Consider the following 11,274-nt stretch of genomic DNA (forward strand, 5'->3'; position numbering starts at 1 on the left):
TTTGAACAGCCACTTTTGTTAGTCAATTTAGCTCTTTCAATTCAGTTTTTTGATAAGGGCAGCGGGGACATTCTGAGAACATTTCCAAATAAAGTATGGTTCCCTAAGCCTTCAGAGAACGTCTTGAATGTTCCGTGAAGGTCCACCAAATAACGTCCCACAAACTCCACATTGTGACCGTCTCTGAACCTCCTGGGAACATTACTAGACAATTTATTGGGGACGTTCTGAAGCTGGGAATGTACCACCCCACTGAGGAAGGTGTTCTTTAATTGCAGAAAACACGTCTTAAAACATGAACTGAAACTACTTTATACAAAGTACTAAGAGCAGCTCATATCTGAACATGTTCAGAAATAGTCTGCAGTTGATTTTTATCAGAAAAGGATATTTCAGTAGTTACTCCAAACATCAGTTCACATATGTTTAAAGTGTGCTGATTTTTTAAAGCTGAAATAGTTAACTCTTGCTACAGCCATATTTTGTCATGTTTGCACAGTGAATCATATTTGTTGTTACACCAGAGCATACAGAAAAGTAAATACAACATGGACATTACATGTAGGCTAAATATATTTAAAGTTCACTTTTCTCATCCATTTGCCAGTTGAGGGAGAAAAAAAGAAAAAAGAAAATTTTCTATTAGTTGTCATATTGACTGAACTTTCGGTGGAACTTTGCTCACTTTGCAATTGTTTAATCATCTTTACAATGTACAGAAACAAAGTCTAGTTGGCTTTATTAGAGCTGAGTTTACACCATAACCTGTCCCAGAATGCCTCATGCATCTCTGGGTCCTGTGGCCAGTCTAGATAGGTTCTAGTTTTTACCAGCCGGGCCAGTCTATGATGGGAGGATAGCCAGCGAGACGGAATCATTTCTAGGAAGACCAGGATAAGAATGTCCCTGTGTTCTACCTGGAGCCTGTAGGTGGCCAGCTGCATCTCCAAAGAACACCAGTTGCTACTGAGGTAGTTGCGACTGACGAGACAAAGAGTCTGGCGACTCGCGTAGATGCTGTCTGTGATGTTTTCCACAATGTCTTCTCCCAACTGAAAGTCCCGACTATGCAGACAGAGACGCAAAAACGGAGGGCCGCGTCTCTCTAAGTTCGGAAGAAGTTCCTCCATGACCCAGTGTTCATCTTTAGCGCTATAAGACACGAAAACATCGTAGCGGTACTGATGTTTACCGTTTCCACGCAAAGCCTCTCTGAACCATCCACTGGCGATGTGATAGAAAGGCGCAATGTATTGGCCTGCAAACTTATATGACAGTACCACAATAATAAAAATACACAAAAATGCAGAGGTGGAGGCAAAGAACACAAATTCGATTTCAAATGAGCAGTTCTCCTTAGCATAACCAATAAAGTTGAGGTGGTCAATTCCACTGTCACTCAAACACTGCAGTTCTTTCATGGTGGGTTTGAACATGACAACCTGCACCTTCCTGTTGTTCTTCACCCATGAGAGCAGCCACGCATTATCACAACTGCAGTACAGAACCAAGCCCTGAAGATAGAGGTATTTCAAACTAGTAAGATGTTCCACCAAGTTTTGAAGAACATTGACGTTGTCTTTTAGAATGAGCATTAGACCTGTCAGTGCCTTTAAATCTTTGGTCAGACTTCCATCCAGAAAGAAGAATCTGCAGTTCGCCAGGATCAGCGTCTGGAGTTTGGTCAGATTGTGAAACATTACGGCCATGTTTGGCTGCTTAGTCAATTCAATGTTTGCCAGTTTTAAGGTTTTTAAATGAACAAGCTGATTGATTACAGACAAGTCTCCAATATCATCTGAGAACACTGAGTTAAATTCCAGACTGACGACTGATCGAACATATTTCCCAATGAATTCATTTCCACAGCTCACATATGCTGCATCTATCTGAAGTGTGACTACTGATGTTAAGAGTGAACTGTTGCAGTCCTCAATAGTCACATATTGACCTTTGATGTGCAAGTTTAGGGCCTGATCCAGTGTAGTATTCCCAATCACAAGCTGCATTGGTCTCAGGCCTGAACTAATTAAAATATTACTCAAATTATATGGAATTATGCCAAATATATCGGATAAATGCAGCTTGATTGGTGACATGTCAGGTGGGAAGTTCAGATCTCCCAGCAGAAATATGCTAAGGTTAATAAGATCTCCAAATGAATTAGATTCTATATGAATAATAGGATTTTCATGGAGATCTAGGACCATTAGTCCATATAAACCACTGAATGTGTGTTGATAAATGTAAGATAACTTGTTGCTATAGAGATATAGCTCTTTCAAATTGTTCAATCCAATAAAAGCAAAATCTTCTATATTAGAAATGTCATTAAAGGATAAATCTAGAGTTTCAAGATCTGTGAAACACATAAATTGGTATGAAACTATCTCATCTATCGTATTTGAGCTTAGAAACATAACAGAAAGCTGTTTCACTATCTGTGGATCTGAAGCACAAAGAGATTGGAAGTCATTTGGTCTGAGCTCATGATTAGCTATTTTAGCCAAAGTGAGGTTCCTGAAAATCTGAAAAAACGAATATACATCTAAGAGGTTTAAAGGTAATAATAATATTTTCATGAGATCAATTTTCTTAACTTCTTCACAGCCATCTGAGATATTAGTAGGAGTCAATGGCAAGTTAACAGTCTCATAAATAACTTGAAAAGACTCAGTCGAATATAACTTTGCTGCTGTACACAAGTCAACAATGTTAAGTACATCCACTGAGACATCCAAATGATTGATTTTATGTACTCCAATTAATGAAAGATCTTTGAGGAAGTCTGCTTTAGATCCAAAGCTAAATTCAAAGAGATTTCCCAAAACTTTCAACGCTCCCTCATCTACATGCTCTAATTTTCCTATATTCAATATTACCTCTTCAATGTTTAACACAGTAGATATGTAACCATAAGAAGTGTTGAAAACTGAGCAGTTTGGGTACTGAAGTCTATTTAATGTCTCTTCATTTAGATGAAACCCCTTCAGTGATTTTACATTTGCCAGTCGACACAGAACCTCAGATATATCCTTCAAACACACTTCGTTTAAGAATAATTTTTGCAAGTGAGGAATCATTTCAAAAACATTTGGTGCCAATAATGACAATGTATACTTTGAAACAAACAATCTGTTAAGTGAGGGAAGGCGACTGAAATCAAGAGCTACCTCACAACAGCCTTTTAAACCTGAGCTAGTTAAACTTAATGAAGTTACATTTGTCAAACCATTAAAAGCTTCTGGTGGGATCTCTGAAAAACATCCAGTAATGTCAAGGTAATCCAGAGAAACAAAACGTGCAAATGAGTCTGGAGCCAAGGCACTGTGGTTTCGGTCCATTTGAATGCAGAGGTTCTGTAAGTTTGATGGAAGTTCACGCAGGTCTTCTTTAGTGTCAGCGACACTACGGCACAAGGCGGTGTTTGTTTTTCCAGAACAGGTTTTAATAACAGGAAGCTCCGCATCACTGTGGAAAAGACATTTACCAGCATACCAAGAAGAAACACATATCTTGAGAGATAGTATTAGAAATGAGAACAGAAGCACCATCTTCAATTCCTCAATGATCTTTACAGCTTATGATTCTGCTCGTCTAGGCGTCATCTCTTTTTCCACTGGAGATAATTAACATGTCAGAACATTTGAATAAGATATAAACTTCCCTTTTCTGTGGTCAAATTCTATGAAGGTGTGAATCTTCATCAGTTGCCTTATTTATCTGTGGTTTTAACACATGAGAGCTTAAAGACAGTTCACCAAAAAAAAAAAAAAAAAAAAGATAATTTTAGTCACTTATCCTCTTGTTGAAAGTAACTTTACAACTACATGTCAGCTTATTCTACTAACTCTATCCTTACACTATTAACAGTCTACAATCTACTAATACTCTAACGAGAGTTGGTCGACACGTAGTTGAAAAGTTACTTCTAGTTAATAAAATGTCTAAAGTGGACCATTGTGTTACCGGTGCTGGTGCTGCAGTGACGAGACATATGCGGATTGCCACAATAATAGGTTCTTTAATAAACAGAGGAATAACACCAAACACATCTAACATAACATTAAGATCAGACAAGGAGTGAAGGGAGTGAGTCCATTATAAAGGGAGTGATGAAGTCCAGGTGCAGATGATATGTAATGATGGGGAGATGACGAGGGAAGTGAGTGCAGGTGAGGAAACAGGAGGATTATGGGGAGCGGCCGGCTCGGGACAGGCCGCGGCTGGAGCGGCTGGCTCGGCTGCTGAGACTGGAGGTGCTGGCTCGTGGGCAGCTACTGGAGCGGCTTGAAGAGGGGTCCAGTCCATCCCCTCATACAACCAGAAGGTGTGTGGGTCCAGCGTGGTACAGGAAAGCAATTCACAGGAGGGGCATGTAGAGAAAGATGGAGCTTGACAAACTGGCCAGGCCGCCCATGTTCCCGGGAGAACTGGATGAGATTTGCACTTATAATCCTGAACCTCTTCAACAACGAATTTGGAGTCATTTAAATACAAGATTAAATTAACAGTATCGTTTAAGGAAACATAATCGTCAGGTTCATTAGAACGGATAGTGCTCTCGTCCAGTCCGTCCAGAAACAGGGCAATTAAACGAGCATCTGACCAGTGTCAAATAAGCTAACTCAAACTCCTCCACATACCTCTGCAGCGAACGTCCAAACTGCAGAAGCCCGATGAGCCAATCTGCCGCTGACATGGTAGTGGGAGGCACGGGAGAAGTAGGAGCCTTGGAGAGAAGGAAAAAAAATCCATCATTGAATTGTGGAAATCCTGTCGTTGTTAGGGTCTGATCTTCTGTTACCAGTGCTGTAGTGATGAGATGTATGCAGATTTCCACAATAATAGGTACTTTGATAAACAAAGGAGAAATAACACCAAACACATCTAACATAACATTAAGATCAGACAAGGAGTGAAGGGAGTGAGTCCATTATAAAGGGAGTGATGATGAGGAAGTCCAGGTGCAGATGATATGTGATGATGGGGAGATGACGAGGGAAGTGAGTGCAGGTGAGGAAACAGGAGGATTATGGGAAATGGAGTCCGGGAGACAAGGGATCTGAGACACATTGAAATAAAGTATAACCAGATACCAGTATAATACACAACCAATATAATCAAGCTATCGCTAAGTGCATTTGTAAAATTTTACAGAATAATACAAACTTGAAGTCTGTTAGGATCAAAATCTAACAACAAACCTGGATATTAATTTATTCATGGTGTTTTCTTCTGCATATAAATATCACAATAATATTAAAAAGTAAAACATATGGTTTGAAATGATAATCTAAAACATTTGCTTTTAAGTAGTAATTGTTTAAATGTTTTGAAAGTCATTTAAAAAGTAACACTGAAGCAGTGTTAAAGTTAATGAGATAATTGATTGATGATTGAGTTATGATTGACAATTAGTGGTGACACCTGATGTTAATAAGCAGAATCATTGAAGAAACAACAAGAGAAAAAGAGAGAGACACAACAGGCTTGTTTGAGATGCGCCTAGCCTCGCCTGAAATGTAGCCGAGAGTAGGCGGCTGCAGTGAGGGGAGGAGTGAAAAAAAGTGCAGGCAAGACGGACAGTTCTCCGTTCTAGAAGTGGATCAGACACCTACGTGATCAAAGGCAGATATCGCGGGATTCACACTCGCGCTTTTTTGCTGATAAACTGGATGTAATTTAAGTTCTGTTGCTTTTTATATGAATATAAACATAATGAACAATACAACCGAAGTACTTGTTATTTATTTCCATTCGAAAGATGTGTGTATCAATCATTTTTATTTTAATTACAGACATGTTTTTATATATTTTTATAAATCTGATAACTATCACATAACCCACAGAGAGATCGCACTATCAGAGACTTTAGGAATATTCACACATAATTTTTACACATAAAAACATGATATTAGAGTTTTAAAATAAAACATTTTAAAACAGATCAATAGACCACTTTGGAGCAGACGTCACAATTACGTCACTTGCAGCTGCGCGCGCATACTGGTTGCAGAAAAATAGCGGTAGCAATTGAAGGAAAATGTGCAAAATCCACAGAATAAGAGAAAAATGTTTTGTTGTGCCTCTGGATGTTGGAATCGGAATGCAAAAAATATAGTCTTCATTTTTAAAGAAAACCATCGTTGAAAACGTCCTTTGAAGCTAAATGGAGACGTTTCACAGACTGGACTGATGACACCTGCAAGGATTAGTCTACTATTAAAGCAGGAATTTGATGTAAACAGTAAGTCTACATAATTCACACATGCAGTTCAGAGGACATACATATGTAACGGTGTTTAAAAATAATGTATGTTAAATTCAGCTTAAATTGGGAAACTCGCCATTGGCTGTGACGTCACTCGCGTTAGTGCACATGATATTGCGGGGCGGAGCTCTATAATCAGAGTCTCATAGCTCGTCCTGCTGGTAAGTCGCATAAATGTTTGCTCCGTCTTAATAATTACATTTGGATCATTTTCAGGCCCAAGTTTGAACTATAAACCACACAAAAGGTTACTCATTTTGTCTGTTAAGTCCTAGTTGTGTTATTCGAGTCAAATATGTATTATTTGTGACTATACGATGAACAGTGTGTTAACTGGCCTGATTGTAATCTCCAAACTTCTGTTTATTTCATTTAAGACGTTGTATGCGACATCGATGTGCTATATGCTGATAAGCCATTTGGTCCTGTTTTCCCAGGTATGTGTTTTATTCGAGTTTTGTCATGTTCTATGTTAAAATATTAGCCCCAGCTGAATGTTAGCTTTTAGCACATGTGCTGTATCGTCTCGCACGTGCTCTCTGCTGTGTAACTGCGCCATCTAAGGGCTGCGTTATTCTCTCTCCATTTCATTTATATAAAATATGTAAAATGATGGTTACTTGAGTTTATATTTTCACTGTATTAATGTTAATTGTCTGTATTAGTGTTTTATATTTTATTTTCATGGATGTATGCTTTAAGAATTTTTCCACTATATGTTCACGCTCAATTTGAGAAAATGTATATAATCAGAGTCTCATAGCTCGTCCTGCTGACGTTGTATGCGACATCGATGTGCTATATGCTGTATGCTGATAAGCCATTTGGTCCTGTTTTCCCAGTCTTCTTGTCGCAGATACAGTAAAGCAACCCTGAGTGACCATCCACCTGATCTCCATGTGAATTTATTCCATCTACACACACACAGTCACATTGGTGCCGTGACTCGTTGTTCTTCAATCAAGATGATATCTGAAGCGGCCGAGGGTTCATCTTAAAGTTTTCGCTGGAGTCAGGTGGACACAATCTTGTACAGACACTGATCATTTTTTTTTAAAAAGAAGACAAGAGGAACTTTATTCATTTTTTTTATTCACTGAGAGACTTTGACATTTGAGATTCAGAGACCTTTATGAAGGACAGTTTTTCAACAGCACTTTTTAGAATTAATATATTTTTTTTCTTGTATTATGTTTTATTCAGTGTTTATGTGTACTGATATTCATTATGAGTGGTTTTGATGACTATAATACTCCAATCTGTGGAAGTAAAGGTAGAGGATGGGGTTTATTGAAAGTACCACAGTCATTACAGTTCAGTGTGCCCGATATCCAGAGTAAAGCGCATGTGCTCATAGACAGTCATGCTTCTAATTCAGATCCATTAGTTTGTGAGGACCCATCCATTAGTCATGAATCAGATGCTTCAGTAGTACACCAAGGTGTGTTTTCTTCCACTCCATTCCCTAACGCACAGTCCCCAGATGTAATCACTGCTATGACAGACGTAATCAGCAAAGTCGGTCAGCAAATTGCTGATAGCATAGTCACCAGACTCAGCCCAACACATACAGTTGACACAAGTTCAGTATGCAGTCCCTCCAAAAATGTGACAGATGGTACAGCTTCACAAATGCTCGACTTACTACAAAGCCAGTTGTCCATTTCCAGAAATGTGAAAGAACCACCTAGCTTCAGAGGTGAAGTTTCTGATACTATTGACTTAAGTGAATGGATTGATGTCATGAGAGATTACATAAAACGTAATAATTTGAAAAAAGAACAACAAGCGGAGGAAATTTTGATCCATCTAAGAGGCAAAGCAAGAGATGTGGTCAAGTTTGGCATAAGAAACAGTGACATTGACATTGTGCATAACCCTGATGCTATCTTCAGTATTCTCAGGAAACACTTTGAGGCAGCTCCCTGCTCTCCTCTCCCGCTGGCTGACTTCTATACCACCTTACCCAGGCCAGATGAGGATGCTTATGAGTACTGGCTCAGGTTAAATCGTGCAGTTGACGTCGCTGCAGAACGTTTGAAAGAACAGGGTAAACTGTTGGACTGTCCAGGTACAGAGGTAACCCGCATGTTCATCAGACACTGCCCATGTAAGGAGCTTGCCATCACTTTTCGATCTAAAACAATGGATTCATGGTCTGTGCGAGAAGTTCAAGATATTTTGAATGAGTATCACTCCGAAACCAGTCTTGTATCTGCAGTGAGTCATGCTGCGCCCACAAAAATTCCTGTGAACAGAGCTGAAGTGGAACTGTCGACAGCAGCACTTGCATCTACTTCTGATGTCCAGCAGTCTAAATCTTTGGAAGCTTCTGCATTAGAGCGAGTCATGAGCCTGTTGGAAAAAGTTCTGTTAAAGGAGTCCACTAGCAAAGAGCCATGTCGACGCTCAAGGCCCAACGTAAGTCTACCTCGAATAAAAGGACTTAATGACCTGCCATGCACTGTCTGTTCGAGCCCTATTCATTCTGGCCTCACGCATTGTCGTGACAAAAAGTTGTGCTTCCAGTGTCACTCTCCTGACCACTCACGCTTTGTTTGTCCTGAGAGAGTGAAGTCTCCGTCTTCTCAAGGGCTGGGAAACTAGAAGATCTACACTCAAGGGAGGACAGTGTAGATCATGAGAATATTCCTCCAAACCAGTGTTGTATGAATGATCCTACCTCAGTTTATAGTCTTTCTAATTCTGTTGAGCCTGCAGGAAAAACTGTCATCTTTCAGAACATGCACAGAGTACAGAGAATTGATAGTCTGTTTTACACACCTGCAATAGTATGGGGCGACCTTCAACTGAAAGCTATGGTTGACAGTGGCTCCATGGCATGCACGTTAAGTGAAGCTGCTGAACGTCACTTATTGCAGCACAAGCCTGATTTACAAAAGCTCCCTGCCAACGATGTTGTCATAATTGGCTGTGGTGGACAGCGCGTTACTCCAAAAGTGATGTATGAACTTGAACTCTCAGTTTATGCCTGCAAGATGGTTGTTCCAGTTTTAGTTGTTCCAGGTCAGACCGACGATTTGATCCTCGGTAGCAACGCTATCAAGTGGCTGATTCAAAAAATGAAGGAAACTGATGGATACTGGAGACTTGTGTCCAGCCCAGCTAACTCTGATGATATTGAATGTCACCAATTCCTGTCTCTTCTTTCAAATGTGGAACGATGGAAGGGAGAGGACATGCCTGACAAGGTGGGCACAGCTAAGTTAAAGGAGAGAATAACTCTAGAACCACACCATGAGCATCTTGCTTGGGCTCAGCTTCCTGAGTCAACAGCTGTTTCTGTGGGGAGCACAGTCATTGTTGAACCAACCCTGTGTAAATGCCGTCCAAGAAATGTGATCATAGGGAGAGTCATCACACCTATGTGGGGCAGTAGATGGGTGCCGTTCAAAATAATGAACCCTACAGCCAAAGTAATTGTTCTTAAGAAGAACACAAAGATTGTGGATGTTTTCACTTGTATAGCTGTTGAAGAGTTGTCTACTCCTGAGTCCCTCAAAAGTAATGTTCAGTGTGCTGTGAGTCCAGCGAGTCATGTGCAGACCAGTGATGAGAGAACAAACGCTCTGAATAAGTTAGGACTGCAGGATCTGGATTTGGATGCTTGTGAAGTCTCGGATGAGTGGAAGGATAGACTTCTGAATCTCATTGAGAAGTACGAATCAACCTTTTCTCGTGGAAAGATGGACTGTGGGGAAGCCACCGACTTTGTCCACAAAATTCATTTGGTGGACGAGAAGCCATTTCGACTCCCTTATCGACGTGTAGCCCCCTGCCACTATGAAAAGCTGCGCACTGTCTTGAATGAGATGGAAGTGAAGGGCATTATAAGAAAATCTCAGAGTGAATATGCATCTCCGTTAGTTTTGGTGTGGAAAAAGAATGGCGACCTTCGTATTTGTACAGATTTTAGATGGCTGAATGCGAAGACAGTAAAAGATGCCCACCCACTCCCACACCAAGCAGATGCACTTGCAGCCCTGGGAGGAAACGTTTTCTTTTCGACTATGGATTTAACTTCTGGCTTTTATAATGTTCCTTTGTTTGAAGAGCATAAGAAGTACACTGCCTTTTCCTCTCCTTTCGGGCTTCACGAGTACAATCGTCTACCTCAGGGTTTGACCAACAGCCCAGCAACCTTTATGAGGATGATGATGTCCATCTTCGGTGATGAGAATTTCACTAGCCTTCTCTGCTACTTAGACGATTTGATGGTTTTTGCTCCAAGTGAGCAGGTAGCTCTTGATCGACTGGAGCTGGTTTTCTCTCGACTGTCTAAACACAACTTAAAGTTAGCTCCAAAGAAGTGCATGTTCCTCAGGAGATCTGTTAAGTTCTTAGGACACGTTGTCACTGAGCATGGTGTTCAGACTGACCCAGAAAAAGTTAAGGTCATCAATGACATCCAGACCGTCGATCTCATGGAAGCTGATGGTATAACCCCTTCTCAAAAGAAGATCAGATCTTTCCTGGGTATGATTTTATACTACCAGCACTTCATTCAGGACTGTTCTGCTAAGGCGAAACCTCTGTTCAATCTCCTATCAGATCGGTCACAGAATAAAGTTCAGAGGAAGTGTGGTCGTATGAGGAAGCAACTCAGTGTTGCGAAGCTTTCACCTGATGATTGGACTAGTGAGTGCCAAGACGCTTTCGAAATCTTAAAGCAAGAACTTCTGTACAGTGTGACTCTCGCTCACCCAGATTTCAGCCATTCCTTCATTCTCTCTGTTGATGCGTCATTTGATGGCATAGGAGCTGTGTTATCTCAGGTACCCCCTGATGAGAAAATTGCACGCCCAGTTGCTTTTGCAAGCAAAACACTCTCGAAGTCTCAGATGAACTACCCAGCACACAGACTCGAATTTCTGGCTTTAAAGTGGGCTATTTGTGATAAGTTTAGCCACTGGCTAAAAGGGAGACATTTCACAGCATGGTCTGATAATAACCCTTTGACCTATATTCTAACCAAACCC

The 11,274-nt window shown here is 40.5% G+C and overlaps 2 protein-coding genes across 2 annotated transcripts; one reads left to right on the forward strand and one right to left on the reverse strand.

Annotated features, from left to right (window-relative positions):
* Positions 1 to 283: 283 nt before the first annotated feature.
* On the reverse strand, positions 284 to 4,894 carry LOC125269964 (toll-like receptor 13). The gene has a single exon (XM_048193083.1). It carries the CDS (start codon positions 3,552 to 3,554, stop codon positions 729 to 731), a length of 2,826 nt encoding a protein of 941 aa, XP_048049040.1. The 5' UTR covers positions 3,555 to 4,894; the 3' UTR covers positions 284 to 728.
* A 1,405-nt stretch (positions 4,895 to 6,299) lies between these two features.
* LOC125269965 lies at positions 6,300 to 9,678 on the forward strand. Its single transcript, XM_048193084.1, has 2 exons — positions 6,300 to 6,711; positions 7,117 to 9,678. The coding sequence occupies exon 2, from the start codon at positions 7,502 to 7,504 to the stop codon at positions 8,879 to 8,881; it is 1,380 nt and encodes a 459-aa protein (XP_048049041.1). The 5' UTR covers positions 6,300 to 6,711; positions 7,117 to 7,501; the 3' UTR covers positions 8,882 to 9,678.
* Positions 9,679 to 11,274: the final 1,596 nt, after the last annotated feature.

The sequence above is a fragment of the Megalobrama amblycephala genome, linkage group LG6 (genome assembly GCF_018812025.1).
Source record: "Megalobrama amblycephala isolate DHTTF-2021 linkage group LG6, ASM1881202v1, whole genome shotgun sequence".
NCBI lineage: Eukaryota > Metazoa > Chordata > Actinopteri > Cypriniformes > Xenocyprididae > Megalobrama > Megalobrama amblycephala.

Coding starts and splice junctions, on each gene's coding strand:
- LOC125269964 (XM_048193083.1), bottom strand. CDS start 3,554: ATGGTGCTTCTGTTCTCATTTCTAATACTATCTCTCAAGATATGTGTT.
- LOC125269965 (XM_048193084.1), top strand. CDS start 7,502: ATGAGTGGTTTTGATGACTATAATACTCCAATCTGTGGAAGTAAAGGT.